Source organism: Anomaloglossus baeobatrachus, chromosome 5 (genome assembly GCF_048569485.1).
Source record: "Anomaloglossus baeobatrachus isolate aAnoBae1 chromosome 5, aAnoBae1.hap1, whole genome shotgun sequence".
In the NCBI taxonomy this organism is placed as follows: Eukaryota; Metazoa; Chordata; class Amphibia; order Anura; family Aromobatidae; genus Anomaloglossus; species Anomaloglossus baeobatrachus.
This window is the reverse complement of record NC_134357.1, coordinates 129,906,013-129,921,548: the sequence shown is the minus strand read 5'-3', so window position 1 is coordinate 129,921,548 and position 15,536 is coordinate 129,906,013. Positions and strand designations below refer to the sequence as shown.

General features: G+C 42.5%; 1 protein-coding gene across 1 annotated transcript in view; it reads right to left on the bottom strand.

Annotated features, from left to right (window-relative positions):
* The window catches only part of LOC142310968 (transmembrane protein 150A-like), a 172,316-nt gene that overhangs the window by 22,265 nt on the left and 134,515 nt on the right, over positions 1-15,536 (bottom strand). Inside the window, exon 5 of the mRNA XM_075348892.1 lies at positions 9,416-9,543. Coding sequence (XP_075205007.1) covers positions 9,416-9,543 — 128 coding nt within the window. The remainder of the gene's footprint in view (positions 1-9,415; positions 9,544-15,536) is intronic.

Here is a 15,536-nt window from a genome sequence, read left to right as displayed (position 1 = left end):
ATATACCACCAGCAGAGCATGATGTGGCAGCACACTGCTCTCTGGGACCCCATCAATCCATATGACACGCTGTGTTTATGCTGGTACAGCTAGTCTCAATTATTCCTATATAAGGCCATGTGCGCACTAGAAAGTGTCTTTTTCTTAAGGAAAATCCACACCCTCTTAAAGAATCCCACAAAATGTCCCAAATCCACATGTGGTTTTCCAGCAGTTTGCCGCGGATTTTCTGCAGGTTGGTCCTTGCGGATTTTTACCATTATCAATTGAAAAACCGCAGGTACCTGCGGAAAAGAAGTAACATGCTCATTAATTCCGCAGCGGAAAATCCGCGGGTAAATCCGCGGGTATAAAAAAAAAAAACAAAAAAAAAAACCCTGTGTGCGCACAGCATTTTTTTTTTTTTTTTTTTTTTTTTAAACCCATAGGATTTGCTGGGGAATGACTGCAGCAACGTTAGACACATTTTCTACAGCAAATCCTTGGCAAAATCCGCAGCGTGCGCACAGGGCCTTAAGGTGGCTTTACACGTTTGGGGTCACGGAATTTGTGACGCATATCCGGCCGCGTTAGCGATGTCCTTGCGTGCGACACCTATTAGCAATTTTGAATTGTTGCAAAAACGTTCAAAATCGCTAAATTGGTGACATGCCCCCTAATCTCAATTATCGTTGCTGCTGCAGTAACGATGTCGTTCGTTGCTCCTGCAGCAGCACACATCGCTATGTGTGACACCGCTGGTGCGAGGAACCTCTCCTTACCTGTGTCCACCGGCAATGAAAGAGGAAGGAAGGTGGTGGGCGGGATGTTACGTCCCGCTCATCTCCGCCCCTCCACTTTGATTGGGCGGCCGCTTAGGGACGTCGCGGTGACGCCGAACGCACCTCCCTCTTGAGGGAGGGATTGTTCGGCAGACACAGAGACGTCGCAGAGCAGGTATGTGTGTGTGACGCTGCCGTAGCAATAATGTTCGCTACGGCAGCGATCACCACATATCGTTACAACGACGGGGGCGGCTGCTATCACGCTCGACATCGCTAGCAATTGCTAGCGATGTCGTAGCATGTAAAGCGGCCCAAAGTGTGGGAGATGTGCACAGCGACCATATATAACAGCCACATAGAAGAGCTGCGCCACCTATGTCAGAGATAAGTAAAGTAAAGTGCCAGTGTCTTCTAATTTGTGAGGAGCATTGAGGTTCGTGGAGGCAAAATATACATGTCACAAAGAACCTCTGTTAACTTTCAATAAAGAATGTATGTGATTATTTTATAGAGCTCAACATTAACATGTAAATACATAACCCCCCCCCCAAAAAAAAAACAAAAACACAGTCGAGAACGGTTATTGCTACATTAATGTTGTGACAACATGCCCAGTAACAAGTGACACAAAAGTGAACAACTTCCTCCAAATTAAACGAGTCATTTTTAGGAACAAAACATGGAGTAACCGTTTACAAATTACAGATTTCAGAAATGTGAGGGGAGGAAAAAAAAAAAAAATACATCCAATTTTCTCTACAGAACATATTTTTTTCCTGTAAAGAGGTTGTCCAATACTTTTACATTGATGGCCTATCCTTAGGGGTACTTTGCACACTACGACATCGCAGGTGCGATGTCGGTGGGGTCAAAACGAAAGTGACTCACATTCGGCGTCGCTGTCGACATCGGAGTATGTGAATCCTTTTTACTATGATTAACGAGTGCAAAAGTGTCGAAATCATATGATCGGTGTAGCGTTGGTCATTTCCATAATTTCGGAAGGACCGATGTTACGATGTTGTTCCTCGTTCCTGCGGCAGCACACACCGCTGTGTATGAAGCCGCAGGAGCGAGTAACATCTCCTTACCTGCGTCCTGGCTGCAATGAAAAGGAAGGAGGTGGGCGGGATGTTTACGTCCCGCTCATCTCCGCCCCTCCGCTTCTATTGGCCGCCTGCCGTGTGACGTCGCACGACCCGCCTCCTTAGGAAGGAGGCGGTTTGCCGGCCAGAGCGACGCCGCAGGGCAGGTGAGTGCATGTGAAGCTGCCGTAGCGATAATGTTCGCTACGGCAGCTATCACAAGATATCGCAGCTGCGACAGGGGCGGGGACTATCGCACTCGGCATCGCTACCATCGGCTTGCGATGTCGTAGTGTGCAAAGTACCCCTTAGGCTAGGTCATCAATGTCTGATTGACTGGATTCAGATAGCCCGCTGATCAGCTGTTTTTGGTGCCGGCAGGAAATGCTCAGTTCCAGAACTGCCCTGTCAACTGGTAGTGGCTGCGGCCAGGTACTGCACATCCACCTCCCAATCAAATCAATAGGAGGCGGATGTGCAGTACCCAGCCACGGCCACTATCAAATGACTGAGCAGCTCTGAAACTGAGCATTTCCGGTTGGCACTGCTGGCACTGAGAACCACTGATTCACAGGAGTGTGGGGTTTTAGATGCCAGCCGATCAGACATTGATTACCTACCTAATATAGGCCATCAAACTTTTGCCCCCATAATTCCTAAAATCGCTATAAAATGCAGATTTTTTATTTTTAGCCACAGTTCTTGAAAATCAAAGCAAAAAACTATGAAGTTTCGAAAAATCTTTGCAAAAGACTACACCGTGATCGCATCATGTGAACACAGCCAAAGAAGTAAAATCTGAATTGTAGAAAAAGATGCAGCATGAATAGTCACCGTTCTCACTCTCAGGCTGGCTTTAGTCGTGGTTTGCCAATTATACTCTCAATTAGATTTCATAACCTAGGCCTAGACTACGAGATAAATAATAAAATTAAAAATGACTTCATTCTTGAGAACAAAGAAGAATTTTAATGACCAGTAAATTACAAAGTTGCTGATTTTTACACGCACTTACCATTTTTAACCACATGGGAATAACCTGCGCTTTGTGCAGAGTGAAAAGGGATCATCTACATTCTTAATGATTTTTTGTTCCCGGCTTCACAAATATGCAGACATTTTACCTTTTTTGTATGAAAGCTCCATTCATGTTGAAGATTAGTGGATTGGGTATGAAACTGAATTTGTGAGCTTGGCCCATTAGTACCTCTGCTCTACCTGCTGTTCTTAGGACCTACTAGAACATATGAACACCTTGTCTGTGGCAGTAAAGGGCTCGCACATCTTAGGAGTGTTGCAGACAACAACTTTAGCAAGTAAAATCATCTTTTGACCAAAGGCTGGGAGGATGGTATTCTATTAAGGCCAAGATCACACGTTCAGAAAGCAAACAAGACTTCTAATTAACCTTCCAAAAAATAAAGCATCATGTTTGTCCAACAGCTGCCTCTCATAAGGCCACGTGCACATGTTGAGTATTTGGTGACTTTTTTTTTACCTTAGTATTTGTAAGCCAGAACCAGGAGTGGGTATAAAAAATGCAAACGTGGTGCTGTTTATTATACTTCGCTACCAATTGTACTACTCCCGGTTTGGCTTACAAATTCTGAGGTAAAAAAACCCTAAAATACTCAACTTCTACATGTGGCCTAAAAGGTGAGCACAAGTGATGGGTGAGCGAAGATGCTCGAATGAATGCTCGTTATTCAATTCGAGCTGGTCAGATGCTCAGATGAGCTCGACGTGAGTAACCAGCATTATGGAAAGTCACTGATTGGTTCAGGTCTCTGTCCACAGCCAGCCAGAAACAGACCATTTCTGGGAGAAGGGAGGGTATTTTTTTTGGGTATCCAAGAACATGGTTTCATTTCCCAGGAGTACAATTCAGAGACTGTGAATGGCTGTCCCTGGGGGCCTGCACATATCATGCAGTGAAGCAAGCCTGTGCGTTCTGGTCATTTCACCAACGAAATATCAGAGCATCCATGATACTTGGCCGTGTACCACGGGTACCGAAGTACCCCGATCGAGTAACGAGCATTGCAGAACACGCTCACTCATCACGAGGGAGCACACATTTCCCAGAATAATCATTGCATGGGTTACCTCCTTATCAAGTACGTCATTGCAATTCAAGTAACTAATGAGGAGCGAGCGTGCTCTGCACTGCTGGTTACTTGATCGAGCATTAGGGTGCTTGGGTACTCGTGGAGCTTGACCAAGTATCATGGGTGCTTGGATTTTTCATCCGTGAAACGAAACAGCAGTCTTGCTTCACTGCATGATGTATGACGTATGCAGGCCCCCCCGAGGGAGAGACATCCGTAGTCTCTGAATCGCTCTCCCGGGGGCTAAAACAACGTTCTCGGTTGTAGTGTGACAAAATAAATAAATAAATATCCACCCTCCCACCAGCAATGCTCTGTTTATGACTGGGCAGTTCGGGTCTCCGCTCACATACAGCCAATCAGTGCCTTCCATGATACTCCTTACTCAGGTCAAGCTCATCTGACCAGCTTGAATTGAGTAACGGGCATTTTAGTTCTCGTCCATTAAAAGTAACCAATAAGCAGTTTACAATGAATGTGAACAGTATCAAACTCAGCAAGACTTTACACTGAGAAAGGAGAATCCCATATTTTAGTCATGCAGCCTACAAGACCGGATTATCACCACACTAAAAAAGTGACAAGTGAGGGAAAAAAAGGCAATACACCTCTTCCCAGTGATCTAAAAGTCCGTGACTTTCCATGTCTTATTTTCCGTCTGTTCACAGAAAACTGCGAGCTCAGCAGTACCCAGTGAAATCAGAGACAGCTGGTTCTCTCCGCTCCTTGTTTACTTGGCTGGACCCATTTGACAAATTCACATTTATTAGCATAGGCAAGTACAGATCTATTTGGATAAACAGTTTTTGCTGACAGCTCTTCTATATCAGGCGGGAGAGACATTTATTTCTTCAGAGAAATTATTTTTCTTACGGAAGTCAATGGGTCAGCATTCTGTGCTAATGCAGTCTTTCTTACAAAGATGATACATTGTACATAAGTTATGTACAATTAGTACCAGATTATAGATTTATATTTACAGCCATCTATTTTATAGCGATTAGGAATACGGAGATTTTGGTTATATGCTTGGGTAAAATTTGTGCCATTTTCAGTCTTTACGAACTATACATCGGAGGGGACGTTACTGGTCCTGCACCATCTTTCTTACCGCATCAACTTTTAATGCCATTTTATTAAAAGGGTCGCAAACAATGGATAGAAAAGCATAGACTGACTGATAAGAAAAAAGTTTAATCTTTTAATTTTTAAAATAGCATCAATTTATTTTGGTTCGTTAAGTAGCTGCTTCAAAAGATCATGTGCAAAACTCAGGAAGGACTAATATGAGTGAAATTGCCTTCCTACGCCAGCCTATCTCAAAATCAATATCATTATTACAACAGATCCATGCAAAAAATGAAACATGAAGACACAGCCAGAAGAAGTGCATGTTAAAAATTCATGCTTCAGCTTTCTGAGAAATCTACTTTTAAGCATGATCATAACAAATCCCACAGAGGGAGAGCCAGAAGCCCAGACTGGCGCATAGCAATATTTCCCATATATTATATTTATAAAAATCTCCACCCAAATCATTAACATGAATGTCTCCATGCTGTATGCCCACTAGGTTTGTTTTATTATCGCATCATTTTAACTTTTTTTTGGAAGGGGTGGGGGGAGAAGATACCCACTTTTAGATGGTTTACAATTTTTTTTTTTACCATCGGCCTAAAATCCAGACAGGTAGTTACTAACTACCTTCCTGTTGTGTCTGGTGCTAATCTCTGCAGGCACAGAGCAGTCTCTGCCTGATCCTATGGTGATTCACGTGCTCAACATTAACAGAGTAGCTCTTCCTCTTCTGCTGTGTTGATGAGGTGTCACGCTGATTGACAGCTGGATCCCCATGGTTAGGCAGTGGCAAGCCGCTATCAATCAGCAGCATGATGTCGACCGTCATACCCTGTCAATAGAGTAAAGCGGAAAAGAAGCCACTGATCTGCCAAAGTGAAGTCAGCAGAAGATGCGGAATCGCCGACAGCAGCAGTGTGTGACTGCTTAATGCCAATAAAGATCGGCGCCAGGATCAACAGACAGGTAGTTCGCAACTACCTGCCCATTTGTTCGCAACTACCTGCTCGTTAGTTCTTACGCACAAAAAAAAAGTAGTCGCAGAAAACCCTTTAAAGCGCACCAATCACCAGGATTTTCACTATATAACCTAAAGTCAGTGCTGTACTGGCACTATCATGTGGATTTTATACATACCTTTAGTTGTCAGCGAGGATGTATAGGTTTTGAAACACAAGCAAGTAAAGTTTGTAAAATGAGCAGCTTTTTGAGTGGCAGCAACTGCTGATCAGCTGATACCTGGAGTGGGTATTCATAGTGATTCCCGCACCCCTGCCTGTCCGTCCTCCCACTGTTATTTATGCTAATTCTATTATAGACTAGTTTTACTAAGTGACTAGAAGGACCTATGCTGATGTCATACCCATGTGACCAGAAGGGGCAGGCCTCAGCCAACATAGCTGATACCAAGAAGCAACATTTTTCTGTTGGCTGAGGCCCGGCCCCTTCTAGTCACATGGGTATCACATCAGCACAGGTCCTTCTAGTCACTTAATCCTGGTGATTGGTGCACTTTAATGTACCTAGAAATAGGAAATAAATTTACTTAAGATTGCCATTTGATTTGCTGATCTTGATCTTAGAGCAAAAATGCTGGCGTAAATCTTACATGGTTATCACTACGCAGAAATTTCTCATATCCTTTTCTGGTCATTGCTCCTTAAAATCAAAGCTGAGCCAGCACCAATTTGTGCTATAATGTATGCCGCTTTCCAATGTAAATGATAGTAAGGGCTCATTCAGATGTGATTTTTCTCGCATGAGAAAAATGGTCTGAGATTATTCAGTGTTTTTGATCAGAGAATGAGCGTTTGATCAGCGAGCCAGTTTTTAGCATCAGAATTTGGTCAACTGGCCATGTGAACTAGCCCATAATCTGTCAGATACGAATGATGTCCGTGTAAAATCCAGGATGAGAAAAACTGATGTATATTGAATCCCAAGTTTCTTTGGCTCTGGAAGCTCTGATCATACTTTTTCTTATAAAGTGTTACCGCAGGGTAAATCTAATTAATAAAACAAATTAAAAAAACACAAGACTCTTCTGTGTAGTGTTGCCAAGCCGTCTCCAGCGCACGTTACATAGAAGGGTGTGTGTTCCTGGCCAGCAGTCTCCCCATGCAGTCCGACATCCTTTCCCTTCCCTCCTGTGGTTAAATATCCACAGGGCTCTGCTGCCGGCTCACGCTGTGTATAATGAGGACCAAACAACACGTGCAGCCATCACCGGCTTTGATGTCTGACAGAAACATCTCCTTTTGCAGTATGTAATACACTCAAGTAAGTGCAGTGATCTGATAGGGATATTGGCAGCAAACCACTTATACTTAGTGGGTTCCTGCCAGTTCCAGTGAAACAGAACCATTTTCATGTGTCATCAGCTGCACAGAATCCTGCGCCTACAATCACTTGTTAGGGTAAGGATTACCGCGCTTGTATTGCAAATGTAATTCTGGTATCCTGTAAGCTCAAAATGTCTATAACACATTAAAAGGGGAGCTCCATATTAAACAAGTTAATAAGCCCATAGTCATTAAAGGGTTATTCCCATCTCCAAGATCCTATCCCATTATGTATTAGGTGTAATAATAATATTAGCAAATACCTCCAATTAGAAATGTAATACAGCTTTCCTGATTAGCCATGTCTCTTAGCTCATGTGCAGGACCTTAGGTATACATGGGTATGACCATGAGCAACTAACTACCGTATTATACTCGAGTATAGGCCGACCCGAGCATAAGCCAAGGCCCTTAATTTTACCACAAAAAACTAGGAAAACTTATTGCCTTGAGTATAAGCCTAGGGCGGGAAATGCGGCAGCTACTGGTAATTTAAAAATAAAGAAATGGATACCAATAAAATGAAATGTACCTCATTCTTGTCTCCCCCTTCTAGTAATTGTCTCCTGTAGTAATGTGCCCATTCTTGTGCCCTAAAGTAATGTGCCTCATATCATGTCATGTAGTAATGTGCTTTGCATGTAACCCATTCTGTAGAAATGTGCCCCATGCATGTCCTCTGTGGTAATGTGTCCATCCTTTAGTAATGTCCTCATTCCGGTCCCCTACTTGTCCCCATTATGCGATTGCTCAAACACAAAAAAAAAAAAAAAAGTTATTCTCACCTGTCCTCTTACCCACTTCTTGTAGACCGCAGGCACATAGACCCCTCGGCGATTGCCGCTGGTGCATAGCGCTGCCGCTGCAGTTATCGCTTCACTCCAGTTGAATGCTTTGCGACGAACCATGCACCAGCGGCGATCACCGATGGGTCTATGTGCCTGTGGTGTCTGCAAGAAGCAGATAAGAGGACACCATAGGAACGAAGGACAGGTGAGCAGATTTTTTTTTGTGGAAACCTCCCTTGAGTATAAGCCAAGCGGGATATTTTTAGAATAAAAAAAAAAGAAGTCTGAAAATTCACCTTATACTCTAGTACAGTAACTAACAAACTGACTAACTGTGACTATATGCGTGGTCATAACCATGGATACCTAAGGTCCTGCAATGCCCTGAACATGAGGTAAGCGACCTAGTGAATCAGAAGAACTATACTACATTTATAATTGGAGGTATTTGCTTATATTCTTATTACACCTACTACATATTAGGATAGGATTTTGGAGATGAAACATTAAAGGAAAAAAAAAAAAATCCCACTATTCTTGAGTCCTGGACCAGCGCTGTTTCGCTGCACTCCATACTAGGTCACCCATTGATTTTCTGGAATCAATATTCGTCAAGGTGCATCTTGTTAGCGCTGCAGCCAATCATCATTTTCTGCCTACTCATTCCATCCAGTTTATTCCAGTTCTAAAAGAATGAGAAGGCTGCAGCGATCAGCACCTACTGATTGGAGGGCGTCTTTTGAGCACTGCAGCCAATCATAAAACCAAATACTAAAAATACGTCCCAGGCAATTCATACAATTTATTGATTGAGATAAATATTTGTTGCCAATATCCTGAATTTAAGTGGCCAGTGACTGTACTTAATATGTTTAATTGACGCTCATGGGTGTATTTTGTATTCTAATTCCGACCAGTCAGCCAAATATAGTCCTCATTAAAATGCACATGTATATTTCATTTACTACTGTGACGTGGGTGAGGTGCGCTTAAAATTTGGATATAAAGCTGTCTTAGGTTAGTAGTATAAGAGGTAACATCTTCAGGGGTGACGGTGGCTTTTGACCGACTGTCAGTCTTTAGTTGGCACAACAGTGGCAAAAGTTAATTTTAGTTTTAGATGTAGTTAGGCGGTTAACAGCAAAAACATATCCTCTGACACTGGCTGATGTAGAAAATTAACTTGTAGGATTAAAGTAAAGAAAAACCTCAAAAAAATCCTAATTTTGCCAAGAAATACAAATTACTTACCTGAAAACTACCAACCATGGTGAGTCCAGCAGCACAGATCCATCCCAACACAAAAGCTACAGTATTTAGCAAGGAGGGACCGTAACGCTCAATCACAAAGGCGTATCTTAACAGACCGATGAGCATCACTGCAAAGCAAGAATGCAAAGGTTAGCCGAACATGGAAAATACGCTTATATGGAGAAATCATGTCAGTCAAAATTAATCTCAGAGGTAGACTAATCTCAGGAACACACATAACTAATTGTTCCTGGCACATCTGCCTCTTTATCAGTTTTGAAGAAGAAAGCTATGTTCACACATGTTCGAAGGAAAGTATTGTTCTTAAAAGGGAATGTGTCAGCAGGATTTCACGCCCAAACTACTTACATGCCAATATAGCTTATTCAAAGACAAGCCCAGCAATACATTAACATGGACAGTCCATGCCTGTGTTACTGAGAAAACAGCATTTGTATTGATATGCAAATGAGGCTAAGGAGATATTTGAAGATCTGAAGCCTTTGTCACTCCAGCTCTATACCTCACCCAGCACCACCACTTCCGGTTTCTGCAAGCAATTTGCAATCTTACCCATTTATGAACCTGAGACACCTATTTAAACCATATCTTACTATATTTAAAAAAAAAAAAAAAAAAGGAACCAAACCAGCAGATTGTTGCCCTATAAACTAGAGGCAGTACCAGAATGGCACTAGGATGCTGATTAAAATTATACCTTTAGTTGAGAAATCCAAGGCATGATTGCAGAATAAACTGCAAACCTTCAGAAATTACGTTATTTGTGCATAGGCTTGAGCATCAGAGTGGGACTTTGTGGGTTGGAACCTCTATAAGGGTTCCTCCTCCAGCCTGGCCTCCTTTTCTGTATTGAAATTTTGCGCCACCACCACTATTACCTCTGCTGACAGCACATGCGCATAACTAATATGATGCGGTCTTCAATAAAATTGCACCGGAATCAGCGTGTGTGGTGTACTGTTATCTCTAGTGCTATTTTACTGTGGACACTGACCATGTGTGACAATGGTAAATATGCCGATGGGAAAAAAAAAAAAAAAAAAAAAAAACAAAACTAAAACTTGGGCATGTGCCACTGCTCATAGTAGTTCCCACAGGGTCTTCAATAAAATGGCGCCGGAACGCACATATGCTGATTTGGCACTATTTTATTGAGGACAACGTCACAATAGCAATGCACACGTGCCGCCAGCAGAGGTAATAGTGGCAGCGCGAAATTTAAATACAGAAAAGGTGGCAAAGCAGGAGGGGGAATCATTACAGAGGATGCGACCCACAAAGTTCTGCTCCGATGCTCCAGCCTCTGCACAAACACGTAATTTCTAAAGGTTTGGATTATTCTGCAATCAAGCCCCAAATTTCTCAGCGACAGGTATCATTTCAATCAGCATCCTAGCACCATTGTGGCAATACCTCTAGTTTATAGGGCTAAAACCTGGTGGTTGGTTCCCTTTAACATGTCCATAGTGGCATCTATGTAGGTATCACGCCTTTTCCCTTGCCCTCACTAAATAATGTTTTGTTATATTTATCTTCATCACATGTCTCAGCAAATGAAAAAATGTTGAGGAAATTAGCAGACTTGGAAAATCACCAAAAATCAGTGTTTACTATGAAAGCACAAAAGACATGAATAATAATTTTACATGGAAAAAAGACTAAGACAATAAGTCCTTATGCCCCAGGCCGCATTACAGCACAAGCCTTCTTTTGTATACACCCAGATAGCACAAAACATTTACTGTACACACTGACATTGTAGTATTTGCTGGGATACTTGTGTCCTTTAAGATTAGAGTGCAGGTCCAGATCCTGTCTCTCCATATACATTGGTTTGTGTCCCATGTGGGCAGTAGCGTCCCAGGATGGCCCCGGTATTACATGTGAAACCAAATTACCATCTTGCTTGTTTAGAACAATACAAATAAAAACGCTCGCACTATGAATGAAGGAAAAAAGCTGTGGTCGGAACATCTCTACAGTGAGGGGGGATTGTTCAGCTGCTGAGAACTTTGATCACTTGTCTTCATGTCCCTTTCTTAGAGAAGCCATCATCAGAAAATGACCCATTTTTTAAATAAGAACTATGATCCAGCTGAAGAACCATGCAGCCACGAGGATGAAAAAAAAAAAAAAAAGACTTCACATTTATTTCTTTTGTAACATTTCCTAAATCATTTATGCCTTAATCTAGATTTTTTTTTGTGCACACCCCCGTATTTTTATGGAGAGTTTGACTTGCTGGAAAGTATTTATGGAGTAAAGACAAAATCCCTTTCGGCGCTTCCGGAGGATAAATGGATTATCAGTGCAAGTTTGCAAAAACTTCAAGAACAAGGGTTTATTAAGGGTTCAATAAAAAACGGACATTTACGGACTGTAAATTTTGCAAACTTGCACTGATAATCCATTTATCCTCCGGAAGCGCCGAAAGGGATTTTGTCTTTACTCCATTACCCACGTGGGAGCACCTGTTCAGTACTCTCATTGTTTTTCCCGAGGATTCGTGCTGCATACTGGAGGATTAATAAGAGAGTTGATCCACTACACGGATCATACTAGCGAAAACAGAAGAAATCTGCACGGTGAGTGTAAAATTCGTATGATCATACAATCTGTGTTTACACACATCTACACTTAGATTTGGCGCCCCGTTGTTCTCTTCTTTTTTTCTTTCCTTTATTCTGGAAAGTATTTATATTTTATGTTTAATCTCTTTTTTATTGAAAAATTAAAGGTTGGTTACAATAAGCAGGGCTGCAGACCAAGGCAAACCCCCAAATAGAGACAAAACAAAAAAAAAAACAAAAACCAAGAATGCAATGAAACATGAAAGGCTTTGCATGGTTGCAGCCATATACAGTTTGTTACAATAAAGAACATTTAAGAACATTTATATAATTCTGTCTTGAACCATTATAAAAGTATAAAATCCATAAACTATACCATAAACAGCAAAGATTTACCATTCATACCATAGAGGCACATAATGGTCAGTCGAAGGAAAAGAAATAAAGAGAGAAAGAAAGAGGGAAGTAGACAAAGTGAATGATGACGGGGAAAGGATCATGGGGAAGGGCAAGAAAGGGCCGGGAATAACTAGCAGGAAAAAATCTAGGTAGAGTCAACTCGCCCCAAAGAGGGACCTGAAGTCAGGAGAATCCAAAAAAATGACCCAGGGACTCCAGATCTTAATACATTTTTCAGTAGTGTCCTGAATTTCAGCAGTGAGACTCTCCATTCTGTAAAGGGAGGTCATCTCCTCAAGCCACTCATCCAAGGCGGGGGCACGGGTGGACCTCCAGTGTCTGGGGATCACGGCTCGGGCAGCCGCTAGGCAAAACCGCAATAGTCCCATTTTCTGAGATTTAACAGACCCCGGTAGTATAGATAAGAGAGCGATTTGTGGAGAACCAGAGAGGGCCTCCCCACTAATGCTATTGTATGCCGAGAAGACCCCACTCCAAAAAGGCTTAATGAGGCTACAGCTCCACCATATATGCAACATATCCCCCCTCTCGTGATTACACCGCCAACATCTGTCTGACACTGAAGGGAAGATTGTGTGTAGGGCATGAGGGCAGAGGTACCAGCGGGTGAGAATTTTATAACCCTTTTCCTGGACCGAACAAGCCCTAGAGAATTTGTGATTGAAAAGAAAAGCAGTCCTCCATTCCTCAACCCGGATAGTCACGCCCAAGTCTCTACTCCATCCCCCCACAAATTTGAGCTCGTCCACATCCCCCTTCTGGATCAAAAGGTTATAGATAAGGGACAGGGTATGAATGAGAATGAGCTTTTCAAACGAGGAGGGGGGGCAGCATAAAGTGCCTCCCGGCCTGATCCGGTCAAGAAAGACCTGATCTGGAAGTATTCAAACCAGGGTATGGCCCCTCCCAAGGCAGAGAGAAAGTCGTATGTGGGGATCCCTGAAGTATGTGAAAGAAGCGCACGTCCCCACTCCTCCTCCGGCACAGGAAAGTATTTATATTTTAAAGAAGAAATAAATGTAAAATATATATATATAAAATTATATTGTATGTAATGTATGAAATTACATTTATATATAAATTATATATATAAAAATGTATTTACACACACATTATTATATATATATAATATATATATTACACACACACACACACACACACACACACACACACACACTATTACATACACCCATGCATACATACACACACCCATACATACATACACAAAATGGTAATTTATTTTATGGGCGGCACAGTGGCTCAGTGGTTAGTCTTGCAGCGCTGGGGTCCCCTGGGTTCGAATCCCACCAAGGACACCATCGACAAGGAGTTTGTATGGTCTCCCCGTGTTTTTGTGGGTTTCCTCCGGGTTCTTCGGTTTCCTGCGGAGTATGTTAGCACTATATAAAAATAAACACACACACACACACACACACACCTATCTATCCATATATGCACACACACACACACACACACCTATCTATCCATATATACACACACACACACACACACACACACACACACACACACCTATCTATCTATCCAAATACATATAGGTAATATACACATATATTACAGCTGCGGGGGGCAGGCCGGCACTGAGGAGGGGCGGGAGGGATTTATCTCCTTCTCTCCTCCGTTGCCGGCTAGTGCCATTTTCGCTCTGGACGCGCAGTACACCGGTGTACTGAGGGTGCAGTGCGATTTTTCTCTCGCCCTATAAACTTGAATGGGTGCGAGAGAAACAAGACAAGACTATTGTTTTCTCGGTCCGATTAGGGCTGAAAAAAAATAATCGCTCATGGGTGCTGGGACATAGGCTAATATTGGTCCGAGTGGAATGCGATAAAACATCGCATTACATTCGCTCCGATTTTCACGCCTTGTGGTTTAGGTCTTACAAGGCCAATCCGTCCCTCAATTACTGAGAAATCAGTGCTTGAATTGAAATGCAAATAAGGCTAAAGAACTATTTGTAGATCTGAAGCTTCAGTTCTATGAGGAGGCAGCACTATGCGGGAAATAGAGCTGGAGTGACAGAGGCTTCAAATCTACCATAGTCCTTCAGCCACATTTGCATATATCTATTCAAACACAGATTTCTCAGTAATGGAGGAACCTGATTATAGCTCCTAAACCCTCTCCATGCATGCTGCATATTATCTGACCATAGTGAAATGAAATCGAAGACAAATAGGCCCCCAGGCGCAGCAGGTGCTGACTCTGGCCATGCACAGAACCCCTGTTCTTGCAGTCAGTGAGTTTCAGCAGTCAGACCCCCTCCAAGCGACTATACTAATCCTGTGAATAATGGACTACGCCATTATGGGTGGGCCACATGGTCATTAATGCGAGTCAATCGCATGACACTTGGCTCCCGCTCTGCTGGAGTGTAAGCCAAGTGTCATGCGACTGTCAAGTCACTGTGATGCGATTGCAGCACAGCTGCAGAGGACACTGGGCGCTGTGGAGGACAGGGAGGGATTAACATTCCTATCTCCTCCATTGTCTTCTGATGCGATTCTCGCACTGCACTCGCATTACATCGGTGTAATGCGAGTGCAATGCAATGTTTCTCTCGCACCCATAGATTTGTATGGGTGCGAGAGAAAACAAATCAGCTTCCACCCGGAGCATGCTGTGACTGTTTTCTCTGTCAGATTAGGGTTGAGGGAAAATATAAATAAATACATACAGTAAATAAATATAAATCGCTCATGGGACGGCCCCATACAGAAACATTAGTCCAAGTGGAATGCGATTTTTTTCTCACACTCCCCTCGCTCCGTTTTATGCACAGTGTGTGCTCAGCCTAAAGCGGTGTTCCACACGTTGCGTTTTTGCAGAGCTTTTATTAATGCAAATTAAAAGCTGCTTTCTACAGTACCAGCAAATGCCGATATATTTTAGAAATCTCATGCACACTATTGCTTTTTTATTCCCCCCTAACTGAATTTTAAAAAATGGTTACATTTTTGAAAACTGCAGCATGTCAATTCTTTCAGCAATTTGTCAACATAGAAAGCAATGAGGAGATTCAAAAACAAGTTCTGAAACCGCAACCATGCATTTTTGGTGGACAAACTACATTTTTTTGAACATGTACTGTA